Source organism: Tamandua tetradactyla, chromosome 5 (assembly GCF_023851605.1).
Source record: "Tamandua tetradactyla isolate mTamTet1 chromosome 5, mTamTet1.pri, whole genome shotgun sequence".
In the NCBI taxonomy this organism is placed as follows: Eukaryota; Metazoa; Chordata; class Mammalia; order Pilosa; family Myrmecophagidae; genus Tamandua; species Tamandua tetradactyla.
Genome location: NC_135331.1, coordinates 194,527,747 through 194,547,387, shown reverse-complemented (window position 1 = coordinate 194,547,387; position 19,641 = coordinate 194,527,747). Strand labels below are relative to the sequence as shown.

The 19,641-nt window shown below is 47.2% G+C and overlaps 1 protein-coding gene across 1 annotated transcript; it reads left to right on the top strand.

The window, feature by feature from the left end:
* Positions 1 to 7,490: 7,490 nt before the first annotated feature.
* Positions 7,491 to 19,060, top strand: LOC143683427 (epididymal secretory glutathione peroxidase-like). The gene is made up of 6 exons (XM_077159458.1): positions 7,491 to 7,727; positions 11,144 to 11,297; positions 13,049 to 13,166; positions 13,554 to 13,653; positions 14,719 to 14,909; positions 19,012 to 19,060. Exons 1-6 carry the CDS (start codon positions 7,491 to 7,493, stop codon positions 19,058 to 19,060), a joined length of 849 nt encoding a protein of 282 aa, XP_077015573.1.
* Positions 19,061 to 19,641: the final 581 nt, after the last annotated feature.

Below are 19,641 nucleotides of genomic sequence, written 5' to 3'. Positions count from 1 at the left end.
ATTACTGTCAAACTCCCACCCTGTTCAGGCTGTAGTGCTTGGATAAAAGGGACATCGTGTAAGGAAGAAGGTGTACTTTCCTAGGGAGAGCGCAGGTCCATTGTTCTCTTCTTAAGGCCCATGGGAGGGCCCACGGCGCCCGCGCACAGCCCTGCCCATGGCGTCCATGAGAGCAGAGCAACTCATCCCACCACAGAATCAGATCCACCTCCACAGTCTTTGTCCCCAAGCTTCCAAGCTCAGCCTTGCCGCTCCCTGGGAGGCAGGAATGTTCCCATCTCATCAGGACATGCATGCAGAGTAAAAGGAAATAATGTATCCCAAATCCAGACCTAGTAAAATATGTCAAATGGGACTTGCGCTCAAATCTGTCCTGATCCCAAACTAAAGCTATTTCCTCTCTATAGGAGGCCATTCCCCACCCCCACCCCCACCCCCACCCCAAAATGTCAGGTCTCATTTCCTGCAACTTATTGTTACGTTAATGACAAATGTTTCACAGATGTGTTAAATTAAGATGATACTGGATTATTAGGGTGGGTTCTAAATGCAATCACAGGGCTCCTTATGAAAGGAAGGTGGAGGGGAATTGCATTACAGAAGACAGCTGAGATCTGACTATAGAAGCTGGAGGCTGGAGCAGTGCATGGAAGGAGCCACGAGCCTTTCCTCCAGTAATATGAAAACTGGCTTCTGAGCCCTCAGCGGAGCCTTCAACACCCACATTTCTACAGCAGTCGATTCAAGGCATCCTAGGTTGTTTCTACCACATGCTTCAACATTCTTCCAGCCTCGACCCATTATCCAATTTCAAATCACATCACAATTTTTAGGTATTTGTTATGGCCACATCCCATTTCCAGCTACCAAACTCTGTATTCATTGCCCATGTTTAATATAACAAATTGCCACAATTTAGCAGCTTAAAAGAATGGAACTTAGGGTCCCACAGTTCTGCAGCCAGGAGATGAAAGCCAGTCTGACTCCACCGAGTCAGGGTGAAGCTCCGGGGAGCCCTCCCGCTCTCCTGCCCCTGCTGGCCTTCCCTAGTTTGCGGCTACATCACGTCCATCTCTGCCTCCACGGCCACATTGCCTTTTCCTTTTCTGTCTAAAGTCTAATTTCCCTCCATAACACACTTAAGAACTGACAAATGGTAAGACACTCAGGCTACTTATCCAGAAATGAAACTGAACCCTAGTAATGCGTTTTTTTCTTCTTGTGAGGGCCTGTGTCTCTCCAGGTGGAGCTGACCTTCTGAATTTAAGTCTCCCCGTGGGGTCTGCTGTCAAACCCCAGGGTCCACTCAGCAAGACGGTCTAACATAAGACCCCCCCACCGCCCCCACCTCAGGCTATTGAATTTGGAGCTTTTCCCTCTGGGTTGGGACAAACTAGAAAACACTGACCCAGTTAAACTGCAGGATGCTTTCCTCGGTGCTGAGCGACTGAAAGTTCCCTGAAAACATGTGGCCCCCAGTGACCCCTGTGCAGACCTGTGCTCACGTCCTCAGTTCACACAGAACAAGTGCCTGCGCTTCTACAAGCGCTCAGTTCTGACTAAATGTCCTCCTACTCCTGTATTTTTCTTTCCTATTTCAATTTAAATATCTATCTTTCTTATGAAAGAAGCAAAGCAGGTGTTAAGTAGCACTGCTTTATTATTGTAAAGGGTTAACCTCATATCATTCCCTCAAGATTCGCATTTATCTCTTCTCTATTCGCTACCTGCAATAATTTACTTCAACACACTCACATACGCACACGCATGCTCACACACGCTCACGCACACACACGCACACTCATGAGAAGCTGGGCAGGGCCAGGCACAGAAGAGACATGCCTGACTGGAAGGTTCAGGAGCCTCCCGGCTGCCGACACCCTAAGAAGGCAGGTTCGCCCCTTGTCCTCTCTACCCTGTGCCTCACCCCATTATTCTCTCCTTTTCTCCCTCTCCATTGTCTACAGCAGAAAAAGCTTGGCTTTAGTATTTAGATAGCTTTAAGGTCTTTCTCAAAGAACTTGATTTTGGGTAAGCTATTTAATTTTCCTGTGTATCAATTTCTTCTTTGTATGACAGCAAATTAATAATGACTGTTTTTAAGTTAAAGGTTAAGTAAGATTTTTGTTCCTGGAAATGCCTAGCATATAATAAGGACTCAATGAATGCTAATATTATTCCCCATTCTTTCTTTTTTCTTCATATTTTCCTTTCCCTTCCCTCTCTATTGGCCTTTCCTTTACTTATTTTCTGGTCTGTCCTATTCGTTTTCTATCAATTTTAAGACCCCCCCCAACCTACCCCCAACAGGTATCTTCAGCTTGTTTTAATATGGAAAGCCTCAAATATACAAGAGTAGAAAGAAGAGTGTGATTAGCCTCGTGTACTTATTACACTTGACCCACGATCAGCTCAACTCATGGTTGATCTCACTTTATGTGTGTACACAGAGAGTTTTACCAACCTGCCCCTACCTACCATGACCACCGACTTAATGATTTTGAAACAAATTCCAAACAAAGTGTCACTTCATCAGTAAATATTTCTTGTCTCTACTGATATTAGCCACCAAGAAAGCCAGCTTTGTCCCTGGGATTTCCCGGGAGGGGCTGCAGGGAAGTTCCAAGATTGAGACCCAGCGTTTTCCATCGGCCGATGTCTTTCATAAGCTGTCACAGGCTGAGTGGGAGTAGGGTGGGAAAGGAGAAACTGGCCTGTCCCAGCCTCAGGATTGTTGTTCCAAATCAACAATCTGGTTGATTTGCTGGTACTGGTTACAGCAGGGGGAGAGCTGGGTGTGGGGGACAGAGTCGTGGGCTCGTCTCGCCCAAACCTCACTTGGACGAGGCAGTCTCCACTTCACTGAGCTTCGGTTTCCATGTAGGCTATTGTGGGCCTGTGAACCATGCTCTAAAGACACATTTGAGCTCAAAACTTCTAAGATTTCTTGATTTTTAATCTTGTCCTCAATCATGTAGGGGTAAGAATTGGTCAGTCAGATCCAAAGGCATTCAGGATCTCCCAAAAGCTGAGAAAATAAGCTAACAATGTCAGCCTCAAAGGAACCTTGGTGATTTTCGGACCCACATCCCACTTTTTATAAATTGGTGGAGAAGTAATACTCCCAGTGTCCCGTGTTGTTGTTGAGTTGTTGATGGTTTCTGGGGTGTGTTGGTGAGATGCGGTGTATTTATTCTGTCCCTGGGAGCACCGAGGGTCTGAATTATAGCCCACAGGAGGCTCCAGGTGGAGGCGCGTCTGGTTTTGAGAACTGTGGTCACTCCAGTCCTGTGGCCATGCGTGGACACAGACCCCCCCCCCCATCAGCCCTCAGCCCACAAGGCAGGAGTAATGGGCGAGTGCACAGCCCAGAGGGCACACGGGCTCCTCTCTCCGCCTGGCCGCCCCAGCCTCCAGTGCGTGGGGTTTTTCCCGAGCAGGTTGGCACCAGTTGCCACCCTTCGGGAAGTCTCAGGGCCCAGTCCTCACCGGAGGCCCAGGCTCGTGGCCAGCCAGCCTGCTCCAGAGGCCAGCCCACACCTCATCTCGTCTGGGGAAGGCGGTCAGAAGGTTAGAAACACGTGAGGATGGACACTGAATGCAAAAGGGCAGTGATCGCTCTAGAACTTCCCTCCATTTCCAAACACAGACATTGTAGGGAATTAAGGGAGCTTGAAGTGTGGAGAGAAAAGTGATCTGAAATTAAAACTTGAGTTCACTGTCCAGGTCTTTAGCATCAGGAGACTTGGCTAAGTCACTTCCTCTGGCAGATCCTCACTGATCTATTTGCAGATTCGAGTCAGTGATGCGTGTGATTGGGAAGGCTGAGTGAGATTACAGATGTGAAGAAAGTTTGTAAACTATACAGTTTATACCAAAATGAAGGCTATTAACTTAAAACGGCAGACTTGGGAGTAGATCTTAGGGTTCACTCTCACACGCAGAGTAAGGGAAGTCCTGGGCATCTGAATCAGCCGGGGAAAATAATCAGGTAAAGTCAGAGGGTGGACACAAATATCTAAATCAGAACTGGGGGGTTGCAGAGGCTGTGGCCTGAAACTGGGCTGAAGAGGTGGAGGGCATCCAGCAAGAACTGGACCTGTTTCCTTCTGATCAAAGGAGATAAAGACAAGAAGGTTTGTGTTGAATTTCAGGTGGAATTAAGGCATTAATAGAGCCTAGGACAGGAAGTCTGAAAGGCTGACTCATTTCTGTCTCTAAACTGCCACTCACCAGCTGACGCGGCCCTCAACAAGAAACACAACCTCATGAGGATTTGATCTCAAGGAGAAATTGGAGTCTGATTTGGAGAGAGAGAGAAAAAAAGCAGTGGTTGAGGCATATTGATTTTTCCTGCCTTGGTCTGTTTGAGTTCATGAACTGCTTGTGATTGCAGGACTTTTAAAACCAGGAAGTGACCAGTCTTATGGCTGGTTTAGTTCAGGCCTGGACTGGTTTTTCACCCTTGATCTATGGCCCAGAACACAAACATTTCTACCTAAAACACTGTTTGGTAACTTGTATCCCCTCCCTTTTCAGCAGGCATGTACACATACACTCAAGATAATCTGAGGCAGAGGACATGAGAGCCAAAGGTTCTCAGCACAAGTGACATCCAAGGTCAGGAATCTAGATCTGAAGAGGTATGTTTTGGGGAATGGAGGGCATCAGCTCCTCTGAGACGTGAGGACCACAGAGAGGCGCGACAGAGTAAAGACGGGACAGAGGCTGCGCTCATGGCAGGACAGTCTTGGGTACCCTGCGGAGATTCTGGATTTAATGCCACAATACACCAAATACCTTGTTAACACCTTTGGTTCTTCTCAGGGCAGTGACACAGTCAGGTGTTTGCCAGCTCCAGCGACAGAGGGTGGAGGAAGAACGGATTGAAGGGGAGGAGCGAAGATCTGGGAAGAGAGAACAGGAGCTGGGAGATCACTTCAGACTTCCAGAAAGGAAGGGACAGGGATTTGGCATGATGTGGCACTGACAGCAGGCGTGAAGGGGAGGCAGCAGGAGGAAGCCAAGGATGTGTGACACAACTAGACTAAATGACAGAAGCGCCTTCCATGCGGTTCCCTGCTGAGTCGAGTTCCTGCATTTTCTTTTCTCAGAGACTGAGTTCTTCCCTCCAAGGAAATAGAAACAAAGGAACACAGAGACTTAGGAAGGGACAGATTTTTAGGTCGCTTGATCTGAACATTGAGGTGCTCAGATATTTATTATATCAGATAGTTATTATATCTCCAGATAGTTATTATATCATGAGCAAAGATAAAGTGGCTAAGAAAGTAAGGAATTTATAACAACAAGGAAGAGTTGTATGTAATTTACCCAAAGGCATCAGTAAACATATGCCTTTGGGTAAATTAGTTGTTCAGCTTGGACCAGATCAGGCACTGAGAGATTAAATAAGGGACCTCCTTTTCAAAAATTATCTATGTGAAGTTCATATTATTATTCTCCCAAATTTACAGAGATAAAGACCAGAGGCACAGGGAGAAATTTGCTCAAAGTCACACGCTGGGATGGACTGGGGAATTGAATTATAGTGTCTTTGAGGTGTCACAGTTCTTAGAAGAACAGAGTGAAGACAGGAGAATCAGCGTCTGCGGGTGGGAAGTATCTTGAGGCAGAAAACCTTTAGGGCTTTTGGGAGCTGTGTGACCGGGTCAGATGCCATGTTTTGGGCTCCTCCTCCAAGATCAGAGGCACCTAAGAAGAGATCAGAAATCTGAGATAACAAAAAGCTTCTGTTTTTTTCAAGAAACCTCACAAACAACCTGACTCCACCAGTGGCAAGAATTAATCCCACTATGACTTCAGTTTTAGGAGGTGGTGGCAGCTTTTTGCATCAGTGTCTAAGAGGCAGGGCAGGTGGGGAGTGTGGTTGGAAAGGAGCTGAGATATGGAGAGGAAGAATTTATCATTTCAACTCACACAGGAGTTCAGTAAAGCTCGGCTGTGGTGCAAATCTTTTGGGAGGAGGGAGAGAAGCAGGAGTGGCTTCAGAAAAAAGAAAGAAGAACTCAGTCTCTTTACTAATCCAGATATTTTCTCAACACCTCTTAGATGGTTATCTCGTTAGAGCCCAGTTAATTCCTGAGTTCAGCCTCTTTTCTCAATGCCTGCACACCCGGAACAACCAACCCATGCCAGCGCTCTCTCTTACGCCCTTATTTTGCCTTCTGAGTCATCATAGGCAACAGTTTTTCCAGATGCTTTGTTGCAGCCTAACAAAGGTTGTCAGCTTTCTTGTGGGTAATATTTGTTTCCTTGCCTTTCCTCTTTGAGAGGTAAGAAAATAGAACTGGATTGAAGATGAAAGTAAATTTAAAACTACATATAAGAAAGAATCCTTACATAGTCTAAATGATGATAAAGTGCCATGCGTTTAAGGGCTTAACTTAACTCTCTGTAACTGAGGTCCAAATGGAGGAAAAAGGTGATTTTTTAAACTTCCAGGAGCTAATAATCTGACAAGGAGTATGTACATTTTTAGATACTACAAATAATTTGTATATTTCAGATATTAATTATGCTATAGGGAGAGAAGGGCCTCTCCAAAGGGCCTGAAAAATAAATAAAACAAGAAGGATCTTATAAAGACAAACACTCATGAATTCAGGAGTATGATTAATTCAGACCTTCCTGATTGAGATCCAAAAAACAAAACTGAGCTTCAGACTCAAGGACAAGTGTCTTGGGCAACCTCCCTGAGGTTGGCAGGGACTAAATGTATTACTTATGTGAGAAACTCAGCAATTTCTAGGACTTCGGACCGCATTTATCAACTTGTCTCCTGCAAAGTTTTGCCCAAGACAATTAAGCAGCTGGAAATTGCTGCTGAATGAAGGGGGCTCAGACACGTGTTGACAGGTGCAGCACCTTTATTCTTCAAGGAGACTGCGTCGTTTCCGTGACTCAGGGTGGCTGACGGTCCTGCAGAAAGCTGGCGTGTTAGTATCCCGCCCCCGCCCCCAGCCCCCACCAGTGCCCGAGAGCCTCGGATTCCAGGCTGAAAGCCACCTGGGCGCCCGCACTCCTTTTAACCTTTGCCAATCTGATAAGAAAGAATGCGTCTTCTTATTTACGTTTCTTTGATCGCTGGCGAGGGAGGACACCGTGTGCTGCCGCAGAGGCCATCTGGTTTTTGTCCGGCGCCCACGGTTCCTCAAGGCTGGCTCTTTTCACGTGGCTCAGAGCACCTGAAAGCATTTCCAGCAGGTGTCCAGTGAACACATCAGGCGGCCGCCCTTCATGCAGACTGCGGAAATGCTTCCTTGGTCAGGGCCCGTCTCCTCCCGACTCTCTCGGAGACATCCTAGGGGACCCTCTGATTTTTTAAAAGCCCAAATAACCGTGTTAGGAAGGTCCCGCGGCGACCCTGGGGCGCGTCTGCGAGGCGCGGTTCGCGCGTCTGGGCGCACTGTGAGGGCTTGCCCGGAGCGCCGAGCGCTGCAGGGCCGGCGTGGGTGGCGGGGGCACGGATGTGGTCTGACCTGCGGCGCTCACACACCCCCACCCCACCCCCGGCCCCGAGCCCTGCCGGCGGCCCATTGGCCAGCGCGGCCCGGCAGACCTCCCAGGAGTCAAAAGGCCAGGAGGCGCGCGAGGACCGACAGCGGGGAGCTGCAGACCCCAGCATGGCCGGAAGCGCCTCCTGTCTCTTCCCCCTTTTACTAATCGGCTTCGCGCAGCCAAACCCCGCAGATGAACCGCTGAAGGTGAGCGCCCGCCAGAGAGCGGGAAGTGCGGCAGAACCTGGACTTACCCTCCGCGCTGCTTCCAGCTGCGCCCCCCACCCCCCACCCCGTTCTCTTGGGAGACTCTAGCCGCTGCTGTCTTCCTTGCAGGGGAACCCTAACCCTTTCTTCTCCCCTCCCTGAATCTTCTTCACCCTTATAAGCGAGCATCCCTAGAAGTGCACCCGGAGGGGAGAGCCGTGGCAGCCCCCACCCCCGGGGGTCTCCTGGAGACCCCTCGAATCAGCAGTGTCCGCGGCGGGGCTGGGGCTGGAGCTGCGGCCTCCAGCTGGCCGGGCTGAGCTTGCGAAGACACTGCTCGGAGGAAGATTCCTGAAGAGGAGGAGACTAACGTGGAAGTTTAGGGATGGATGAATTTAGAGTTATCACAGAAACAAAAAAATACATGGAAATAGCCAGAGCCTTAAAACAGCTGGATTGGGTGCCTGGGTCTTAGATTCTGGCCTGGGTTCTGTTCCCAAACTGAGGCACAGTCGCCTAGTTTCTAAAGCCCGTGTTTCCGCAGGAAGGGCAGTGCCGGGAAGGACAGGCGAGCTAGATGACCTGGAGGCAAAGGGAGTCCTGAGGCGCTGGCCAGACTTACTGTCCTTCTCACACCCGTGAGAGGTGTGTCCTTCTCCACTTTTGGCCCTGGACAAGGCACTGCACCTCTGTTAGCCTTTGCTTTCTCCTTGTGCGTTTGCAGGTAACAGAGTCTGTCTCAGGGTTTGTGAGCAACTGTGATTGAGCATACAACGTGTTCTATAGAAGTCAGCCCTGGAAAGAGCTGCCCCCTCTCTGAAATGGACTAGATGACCTCATGTGGCCTTCTGTTTTAAGACTTGATGTGTTCTGTTGTCACCCAGAGCTGCTTAATACGGTGTGCGGCATTTGAGTGGTAGCACACGCAGCTCAGTAACCCGCACAGCGATGAATAGCAGGAGCAAGCCGAGTGAAAGTGGTCTTCAAGCCCAGAGTTCCTTCAAGACCCACATCCTGGTTCCCAAGATGGTTTTCAGTGACTTTCATTGCGTTAGCAAAAAGGTCAAATGTTTACTAATGTTTAGCTTGAAACCAGGCATGATGGAGCTAGAAATGGATGTTTTACAGAATATTCTCTTTATACATGTATCGGTTTTGCTGCTGCACAGATTTGTGTATGCATTTAGGGAAAAGTGCTAAAACCTGAGGAGAAAATACCTGTCTCCTCAAGACTAGGGAGGGAGTAGCTACAACCTGGTTTCTTGCTCATGATAGAATTACTGGGCTTATAAAATTGGAAAAAGTTTCATTTTATTTGTTTTGCATCACTCCTTCTCTGGGTGAGGGCAAAGGGTGTTGGACTAAGATCCTTTCTAGTCCATTGAGTTTCAGGGTGTCTAGTTTAATCCAAGTTTAAGTCTATAAGTCTGGACATTCCTTACTAGAAGATAATGTCCTTCCCTCCTCTTTCTAGTGAGTCCCTTCCTGCCTTTCTCACTGGTTTAAATGTGCAGCTTCCTTTCCATGCCCCTGTCTTATGCCCCATGGAGTCCATGAGGGCTCTAGCTGCTTCCCTAGTTTAGGGAAGGGGTCTGGAGGTGCTGGCAAGCCCTGTGGAGTGAGCACACCTGGAGTCTGTGTGGACGCTGCATGGGGAGAGGTTAAACTCCTCCTAAGATCAGCCCTGTCTTACAGAGGAGTTTAACACACAAGCGCGCAATGCGAATCTCATGTAGAACTTACTTGCTATGCAGACCTCTTTGAATATGTCTAAGAGATTTGAGGAGGGATGGGAAAGGTGAAGATGGCAGTGAAGGTGGATATTGGACATCTGGAGGGCAGTGGGGTGGGGAGGCGGGCGTGTGATAAGCTGGATGCTTGCAGGCAGGTTTTAGTGCTTTCCTTGCAGAGAGACTTCAGGGCTTTCCATCTTCTCCTTTGGGAGCTACAAAAAGTTAGGGTTTCACAGTCATGGTCATCACAAAGTCAGGGAGTGGCAGCAAAGAGAAAACTATTCAAGGTGGAGATTATATTAGCTTTCACAGTGTTTAATGTGGAACGCCATTTGGGGACTCTAAGAAATCTAGACCAATATTTCCATTGTACTGACGGGGAGATTGGAGGTCAGGACTGAGACTTTCCCAGGTTCATAAAAGAATTTAATAATAGAGCTGACTTCTGATTCCCTGGTCAGAGCTCTTTCTACTCCACTGCATTAGAGAGTGGGTGAGAAATCAGAAAGACTAAGGAAATTAAAGTAAAATAGGTCATCCTGAAATACTTAGGCAATTTAAAACCTGCCCTCTTCTGGAAGAATCCAAACAAAATGCATTGCTTCCAGAGCCAAAGAGTACCTCATTTCCACAGATGTTCTTAGAGGCTGTTTCCTTTTCTCTTCGGTACCACTTCCTTGCAGGTCCTCCATCCCAGCTCGTGAATCTCTGTTCTCTTCCATTCATCCAAACGTTTTCTAGACTTTAACTTATGCCAGGACGTCTTGTAGGAATAGTAGGAAGAGAGAGTTGATTTGCGTGTTACTCAAAATACCTTTGGATTTCAAGTCAGAAGACCTAAATTAAGATCCTGTCACTGCTCCCAGCGGAATGAATCTCCCTGGCAACGTGGGACGGGACTCCCAGGATGAGCCGGGATCCAGCAAATCTCAAGAAGACTGAGAAAGTCTTCTTGACCAAAAGGGGGAAGAAAGAAATGAGACAAAATAAAGTGTCAGTGGCTGAGAGATATGAAACAGAGTCAATAGGTTATCCTGGAGGTTATTCTTATGCACTATATAGATGTCCTTTTTTAGTTTATGGTATATTGGAGTGGCTGGAGGGAATAGCCTGAAGCTATTGAGCTGTGTTTTCCACTAGTCTTGATTCTTGAAGATTATATAATGATATAACTTTTACAACGTGATCGTGAAATTGTGAAAACCTTGTATCTGGTGCTCCTTTTATCCAGGGTATGGATGGATGAGTTAAAAAAAAAAAGGATATGAAATAAATAATAGGGGGGATAAAGGGTGAAGATTGGGTAGATTGAAATACTATGAGTTAATGAGAGGGAGGGGTAAAGGGTGTGAGATGCATGAGTTTTTTCTTTTTTTTAAATTTCTCTCTCTGGAGTGATGCAAATGCTCTTAAAATGATCGTGGTGATGGAAACACAACTCTCAATATCTCAAACTCAATATCATGGTGATGACATTGTGAGCTGCTGATTGTACATCATGTGTGGACTGTATGTGTGGGGATATTTCTCAATAAAAATATTAAAAAAAAAAAGATCCTGCCATTGACACCTTGGACAGCTCTTGTTTTCTGAGTCTCAGTTGATGCACGCGTCAGTCTTTACGCAGATGCCAGGCGTCGTCACTAATGCTGCGGTCTGCCCGTCTCTTCTGGTGTCCCGCAGATGCCTTGCTACAGAGATGTGACAGGCACCATCTACGAGTACGGGGCCCGCGCCCTCAGCGGACAGGGGTACGTCCAGTTCCGGCGATACGCGGGCCAGCATGTCCTCTTTGTCAACGTGGCCACCTACTGTGGCCTGACGGCCCAGTACCCAGGTAAGAGCTCAGAGCCAGGTTCCCCTGGTGCCAGGTTAGCCATCGGATTATATTCTAAATCATCATGAGACTCAGAATTCTATAAAAATAGGTACAATTCACCTGACTTCATTCCCCTTTATCAGGAGCCAGCAAACTGCAGCCCACAGGCAAATCTGTATTGTTTTTGTTTGTTTGTTTATTTTTATTAGAGAGGTTGCAGATTCACAGGGAAATCATGCAGAAAATATGGAATTATCCCCCAATTTTACTTGCCTCGATGGCTTCCGCAAACACCATGAAATGGTGAATTTATGTGCTCATCGTGAAATGTCCAAAGTGAGGTGTTGTCAAGGGGGTGCTTCTGGGGTCGGCTGCTGGGCAGCCTGGCTCCTCTCTCCGGGGGCCCGTGGTCAGCGAATGAGAAGCAGGGTGGAATATAACAGGGACGGTGCACTTCTTATGTTTGGTCTAGTGATAACTTTATTTTGTGTTTTTAATTATGTTATACTCAAAATTCAAAAGGAACAAAAAGGTTTAGAGTAAAAAGTCTCCCTTCCACGTATTTCTTCTCCCTTCAGACAACCAGTATTATCATGTTTACAAAATAAATAAGTAGATTCCTTTTTCTGCTTTCCCCCTAGTCTGTATACCTTAAGTGGTATTTGCCAACTTGTTTTCTTTTAATTAATAAAGTACTCTGGAGTTCAGCCCATTTCCTCCCTCATTTGTAAAGCTAAATAATATTCCTTTGGATCATAATTTATTTTGCCTATTGATAGGAACCTTAAAAATCTACGTATTTAGTTCCTACACTGTGCATAACAGATAAGGAAACTGAGGAAGGGTTGCCCAAGAACTGAGAGACTTCTAATTTCCAGTCTCTTTCCTAGAGGAAGTAATCACCCACAGTGATTAAAGACATAAGGGAGAGATATGGGGACATGTGGAAGCAGGAAAGTGATCTCTATTAATAAAAGAAAGAAAAGGACTAAGAAGAAATGCCAGTTGGCAGAGCGTAATCTGAAGGGGCCTGGCTGAGGGCAGGATGGAAAGCATCTACCCCAGAAGATGCTAAGTCTGCTGACCATAAAAGCCCGAGAACATGGGCTGGGAAACGTCCTGGCAGGGGAAGGACGAAGTTGGTACTTCTGCTCCTTGCATACCGATGAGGATTTTAGGACGCATATTCTCTAACACCCAGAGCAGTACTGAAGGTCTTGGAGCTCAGCCTGGAATTTCCCTGGATCTGCGTGTGTGTGAGGTTTCTCCCCGTCCATCGGCGCGAGCCGGCCTTCTCCACACGCATTGTTCTTGCCTTTACCTCGGCAAGGACTCATTCTGCCCAATTAACACACTAGTGAGGAAACGCAAACTAGTGAGTGATGTCCAAATCTGGCTTTGCGTAAAAAACACTTGGTGGGCTTTTAAGAAATGAAGATGTCAGGGGCCCATTTCAGAGGAACAGAATCAGAAGAGTCTCTGGAGTGGGACATGAGTTTCCCTGTTTGTGCTGCAGGACTGGGATTTTAAGAAACAGCACTTGGATGTGTGTCAGGGGCTCTGGGAGCTAACCTCAGTCCTGCCACTAACAGTCGCTCTGGTTTAGAGAATTTTTCCTCCCTGGACCCTCTGTTTCCTCAGATGGAGAGTGGGTAACTCCAGTGATCGCTGTCATAATCCTTGCTTTCTAAGAGCAGTTTTTAATGAAAGGTGGGCCTGCACAAGGCGGGGCTCTAGCAGGCCGCCGTGCTGTCCTTGTCTGCCCGCAGAACTGAACGCACTTCAGGAGGAGCTGAAGCCCTTCGGCCTGGTTGTTTTGGGCTTTCCCTGCAACCAGTTTGGGAAGCAAGAACCAGGCGAGAACTCGGAGATCCTTTCCGGACTGAAGTGAGTGCCTGTTTGGAACCCTGTAAGGAGCTCCTGCACCCTGAGAGCTTCCTGGGTGGATGGGGGTCCGTGGCTCAGCTGTGTCACTGTGGCCAGCCTTGAGGAGGCCTCGGCACCATCCAGGGACTCTCCCCAGAAGCAGCCGGAGCAGAAACAGTGGGGCAGGGACCAGGACAGAAATAGAGAAAAAGAAACTCTACCAAGGAGTCCAAAGTCAAAATATGGGCTAGCTCCCTCTACTACCTCCCCATCTACGACCTCCCTTCACCCCATCTACCAAATCTCTACGTCTTTCTACCCTTCCCCGTGACGTCAAGTCCCACTGTCCCATCATAACTTATTCTCCCATACTCTGGAGCTTCCTGAGAACATTATGGCCCATTGCAGGCATGTGCGTCCAGGGAACGGGTATGTACCTAGTTTCCAGCTTTTTGAGAAAGGGGATGTGAATGGTGAAAAAGAACAGAAAGTCTTCACTTTCTTGAAGGTAAGCAAAGTGCTGGCATAAGCCTCCTCCTCCCTAATATTCCCGGCTTTGGGTTGGTATTGTGGAAATGCAGCAAGGGCTGGTGCTTAGAGGTGGAATTGGACTCAGAAGGAGATCAATGGATCAGCAAAGAAATTTGGAGTTAATGTGTTGGTACCCTTGGGGCTCTGGCTTTGTGTGTGGGAGTGGCAGTTTTCACTGAGATCACCCATCCTGCTGACTGACAGACAGACACTTAAGATACATTTATTGAGTTCCTGCTGTCTACAAGGCAGTTTGTTAAACATTAAGGGTATAAGGGTGAATAAGACACATTCCCTACTCTTAAGGCGTTCATACAGGAGAGGAAGGCATAGAAATCAACAGGGTTAATACAATATAGTAAGTGCCTTTTATGACAAAAAACTTTTAGATAGAGAGAGTGTCAGAGCAGAAAGGGCTGTGAGGTCACCAGAGTGGTTTTTTCCTAAATGCTGGACTCTGAGATTTGCATGCTTCTGCAGTAAATTGAGGAAAACAGGACATTGTAACAAGAATTTCATAAACTCAATTTATCTAACTTACAGGGTTCCCTATCTTCTGAGATTATGACCTATAGGCAATTTATTCTTGTAATGATCTTTTTTAAAATTAAATGATTAAATAATGATATTTTAATTTTTTTCTTATTTGTCGAAACAAAATATTGGTGACTCTATTTTGGTCCCAAAATATATTTATTGAAATGGCAATGGCCCATTGAGCCTCAAGACCTGGTAAATTATGTTCTGACGTGAGCCGTTCATGCAGATAAGGAAACTAAAGCCAAAGAGGTGACCTGTCTTGCCCGTCGTGGTGTGATTTTGTGATGAGGACATGGGGAGAAATGGAGAGAGGGAACAGACTTTTGCCATCCTGTCTTCTGTGGGTTTCTTAGCCGTTGGCCTGGTGGTGGCTCAGGGAATGTAAGGCGTTGAGGAAGAGCTGTGGAAGTGTGGGAGAGAAGGGTCCGCCTGTGGCCGGAAGCAGCCCGGCCGGCCTGGGCCATCCTGATGCCGCTGTCTCTCCTGCTCCCTCCCGCCCCAGCACTCCTGCCCTCACCCCTCCGAGGTCTTGGGCTCACCCACGTCTATCTCGTGGGAGCCCCTGAAGGTCCACGACATCCGCTGGAACTTTGAGAAGTTCCTGGTGGGGCCCGACGGCGTCCCTGTCCTGCGCTGGCACCACCGGGCTCCGGTCAGCACCGTCAGGCTTGACCTTCTGGAGTACCTGAAGCCGTCCTCGGCCACACAGGAGGGCCCCGAGCTGGAGAGGAGCCGTTCTGCGTCTTACTTGAAGAATCATTGAAAGCAGATCCATCTTCACACACCCCTGGCTTTCTAAACGGCCTGCACTCGACTAACCCCCGCACACGGCCATGGTTTCCAGCGGGCAGCGCACCGCTCTTCATCCCGATGGGTCTCCATGTGGGAGAGTGGGGCGAAGAGCCAAAGCTGGGGATCCCCAAGCCCCATGACACTGTCACGCATTTAACAGTGCATCACCACCAGGAGGAACACGGGCCCCAGGATCTGGGAGAAGGCCATCCCGGGACCGCCTGGCCCCCAGGCTCGGCCCACCTGGAAGGAGAATGGCAGTCCTACCATCTGGACTCCTGGAGACAAACATACCGTGTCAGTGTCCACCTCCTTTAGGATCAGTCTTCAACCCTGACTCTCCCCACCTGTCCTTCTCCCCTGGAAGCCCCACGTCGCGTGAGAAAGCACCTTACCAACCTGAAGGGAAGGGTGTCTCTGTGGGCAGCCCTCCCTCTGCCCTGGGCCTGCTGGAAGCCCTCCTTACTGCCTGTCCTCAGGAAACCCAGGCCGTGGTTCCAGGGGAAGGCCCTACCCTCTGAAGACAGGTTTCCCTCAACTCTAGATTCCTCAGCTTCAGAACCAGATGTGCCACTGTTTCCAATAAAATGTGTTCTGCAGCATCAGGAACTGCTGTGGCGGTTTTTAAATTCTGTCCTGCGTGACAACACGTTTTCTCTCCCTCCTCTTTCTCACTATGATTATCACCAACGCTGTGTTTCCAGACACCCCGTGTCTGCGGGGCAGAGGGTTTTCCTCCCCGATGCTTGCAAGTCTGTCACCTGATGGGCCCCGGCTGTCATCCCTCCCCAAGAATTGCCTCGGGTCAAAGCTGCATGTCCTTCCCAGGAGCAGCCTCTGTCCAGTTCCTGGTTGGTGAGGGTGTGAAGACCCCGTGCGGTGGTCTCAGCTCGGGAGAGGGGCCATCGCAGCTGCAGAGACCCCTGTGAGCTAGGCTGATGCCCTTTCGTGTTTGCCCTGCAGTCCAGTGTTTCCCCGCTGGATGCTGCCCTTCCCCTTTGCCCCGTGAGAATTGATACTGAGAGGATGCCCCATAAACCTTCCGACTGAGTCCCCACCTCAGCCTGCTCTCCAGGAACTGCAATGGTTGGCACCAAAATTAATCTGAGAAAACAGGTGCAGAGATGACTTTTTTTTGTAATTCGTACTCCTCTCTCTCCACATTTTCTCTAGCACCTGAATCTTTGTTTGTTTTGAATCTGCAGATGTATGCTCACATAACGTTTATTCTGTCCAGTACAAGCAATCAGTGTCTCACAGCCCCTCGCTCAGTGTTCAATCATCATCATTCTCAATTTTACACAATTTTCATCGCTCCCAACAGAAAAATAACAGATAGACATACCTGCATCAAAGAGAAAACCCAAAACTTCCCTTACCTCATACCGCCCCCATCCCCCCACTATTTGCCCCAGTATGGCTGTGGGACTACTGAGGCCGCTCTGTTCCATACGGCGACAGCAGGTCCCGGGCCGCTCCCCGTACAGTCCTCTGCAATGAACTCTTTGTGCCTTTGCAGTAGCTCATGCAAGAACTTATTTATATCTGTAGTGCTAATCGGGAGGTGCACGGCTTGAAACAACCCCTTTCAATCATACTCGCCTTCCACATGGCACTGTCGCTCATAATCCCACTGACGAACCACCTCTACCATTCCTGTACATTTAAGTTCAACCTCGTTAGCAAGTCTGTTCATATTAGGTAACCACTCCCTGATATGCACATGGTGGTAAGTTTTGGGGTTTTCTTTTTTGCCTCATGTGTACCCCGGATTTGGGGTTGATGAGGCCAGCTGTCCAAATAAATGCCAACAGACAAACAAAAACCTGCTCTCTTAAGTCAGAGGACCAGGAAAGAGTAAGTCTAGTAGGACAGAAAACTTTCAGACATTGTCCTGCAGTCAAATGCCACAGAAAAAGGTTTAAATTCCAGAGTCTCATGGCACAAGAACATCCAGGTTGCAACAGAAAATTGGTATGCTAAGAACGAGGAAGATCTCTGGTGAAAAAAGGCAATCAACAGAAGCCAGCACCGTTATGACAGGGCTGTTAGAATTATCTGACAAACATTTGAAAGAAGCCATAACAAAACCAAAAAAGTTCATGGGAAGTTATGAGCATGGTTGAAACAAAATGAAAAATAGAAAGCTTCAGCAAAGCATAGAAAGTCTCAGAAAAGAAACAGAGGATACGAAAAAGAACCAGATGAAGATTTTAGAATGAAAAACACAATAAATGCAATAAAAAACCCTGATTGGATGGATGCAACAGCTGAATGGAGGGGACAGAAAAAAGAATCAGTGAACTTGAAGATAGGACAATAGAAATTACTCAATATTAACATCAGGGAGAAAATAAACTGGAAAAAAAATGAACAGCGCCTCAGGGACTTGTGAGACTACAGCAAAAGATATAGCATTTGTGTCACTGGAGTCTAGGAGAGGAGAAAGACAGTAGGAGATGAAAAAGTACTTGGCAAAATAATGGCCTAAAATATTCCAGATTTGTCAAGAGACATCAGTTTACAGGTTCAAGAAGCTGAGGTGGGCCCCGAGTGGTATAAACCCAAAGAAATCCAGGTGAAGACACTTCATCATTAAACTTCTGAAAACTAAAGATTTAAAAAATTTTGAAAGCAACCAGAGAAAAATGACACCTTACCTGTCTGACAAAGTAATTTGAATCTCAGCAGATTCTCCTCAGAAACTGTGGAGGCCAGAAGCAAACGACACGTCCATCCCAAATGCTGAAAGAGGAGAACTGTCAGCCTTCCACACTGGGTGGAAATATCCTTTAGGAATAAAGGAAATATCCTTCAAGACATTTTCAGAGAAGTAAAAACTAAGAGAATTTGTCACCGGCAGACCTACCCTAAAATAACAGCTGAAGGGAGTGCTCTAAACAGAAAGGAACTATGGAAAGAGTTTGGGTGTGTCAGAAAGGACGTGGTAATCAAAAATATAGATAAAAAATATAGATAAATACAATGGGCTTTCCTTCTCCCCTTGAGCTTTCTAAATTGTGTTTAATGGTTGAAGCAGAGCTTATAACAACTGTCTGATGCGCTCCTAAGTGTACGTAGGGGAAATATTTAAGGCTATTCTGTCATGAGTCGGGGAATGTGAGGTTCCTGCACTTCACTGGACATGGTGCCGTGCAGCCCTGCGCCAGGAGCCCCTCTCCACCATCCACATCAGCCGGCCAACTGGTTCTTCAGGTTTCTCTTCCCAAAGGGGACAATTTGTCTCCCTTTTGTGAGATGAGAAGAGAACTGACTTATCAGAGTAAACCCCTTGGCTTCTCTCTACACTGTTGTGAGGACCCAGTTATCCCTTCGGTGATCTCGGCCTGGGGCCCGGGGCAGGCTTGCCACAGCCCTTCTTGGACTCTGCCTTGTACAGACGGACAGTAGAGTAGGGGAGGTCTGTAACAGCGTGTTTCTCAGTGCCTGGGCAGAAAAGCCTGACAAATTTAAGGGCGAAATGTTAGTAAATCTACTTTCCTTAGAAGCCAGATTGCGTCACAAATACATTTGACATTTTCTCTCTGAATGTCTGAAGATCTCTTTGTTCTAAGCTTACGTAAGGAAGAAAGATAGCTATACATGTTTATCTCTGAAACCTGGAACTTTTTCTCTGTTCTGGTGGCAACTCATGATTTCTGTGGTGTGGTAGCTGAAAGCACAGACTCGAGCAAACTCCCTGCATCAGAGCCTGGTACTGAAAACTACAAATATCGTGGCGGTAGGTAGGTTTTCCATTTCTCCCTGTCTCAGTCTCCTCATCTCTAAAGTGGGTATAGTAGTAGGGTCTAAATGATAACATTTTAAGGAATACTAAATAAGGAGCTGCATGAACTCTACCTAGCTAATCGCTTTGTCATCTGGAAAATAAAGATAACTTTGGATGCCTTCTCTATATAGTGCTTGATGATTAAATGGTTATGGATATGAAAGGTCTTTGAAAAAACACAGTGGAGAAGTGGTGACCAGGAGATGTCAACAGTAGGGCAGCGCTGGGGATGCAGGGAAGAGGCCCACAGTCCACTGCATAAAACGAGGGAATAAACTTGGCTCCGGGGCAGTAAAAGGAGAAGCAGAAAGCAGAGCAGCATAATGGAAAAACATCGACTTGGGGTTTGAGGATCATTATTATGTTCCAGTTTGGCTGCTTTTAAGTGACCCTTTAGACGCATACACCGTTTGGTCAGTGTGGGCAGCTTGGAGTGCATGGCCATCATTATGAGAATTAGTTGATAGTATATGTTAAATGAAAATGAAGGCGAGTACAAAAGTACTTACTATTTTATAGTGTTTGTGTGTGTGTACTGACAGCCCAGCTCTCCCCCCACAAATCTCTATGGAACCTTCATAGAAGAAAAGCCTGAAATTAAATACCACAAATGTAAACAATGGACGTCTCTAGATATAAGAGTTTAGAACATTTTCAAATAGTTCCAAAGTAATTATTGCTTTTCTGCATTTACTTAGCTGGTGTTGCATTTATACGTTTAATTTTTTTTTTGAGTTTTTGGATGGGCAATCATCAGGAATCGAACCCAGATCTCTGGCATGGCAGGCAAGAATTCTGCCACTGAGCCACTATCCACATTTATACATTTATACATGTTTTCCC

Excerpts from the sequence above, each read along its gene's own strand:
- LOC143683427 (XM_077159458.1), top strand. The coding sequence starts at position 7,491 with ATGTGGTCTGACCTGCGGCGCTCACACACCCCCACCCCACCCCCGGCC. Across the intron at positions 7,728-11,143 it reads CCGCAGATGAACCGCTGAAG|ATGCCTTGCTACAGAGATGT; the intron begins GTGAGCGCCCGC and ends GGTGTCCCGCAG. Across the intron at positions 13,167-13,553 it reads GAGATCCTTTCCGGACTGAA|GCATGTGCGTCCAGGGAACG; the intron begins GTGAGTGCCTGT and ends GGCCCATTGCAG.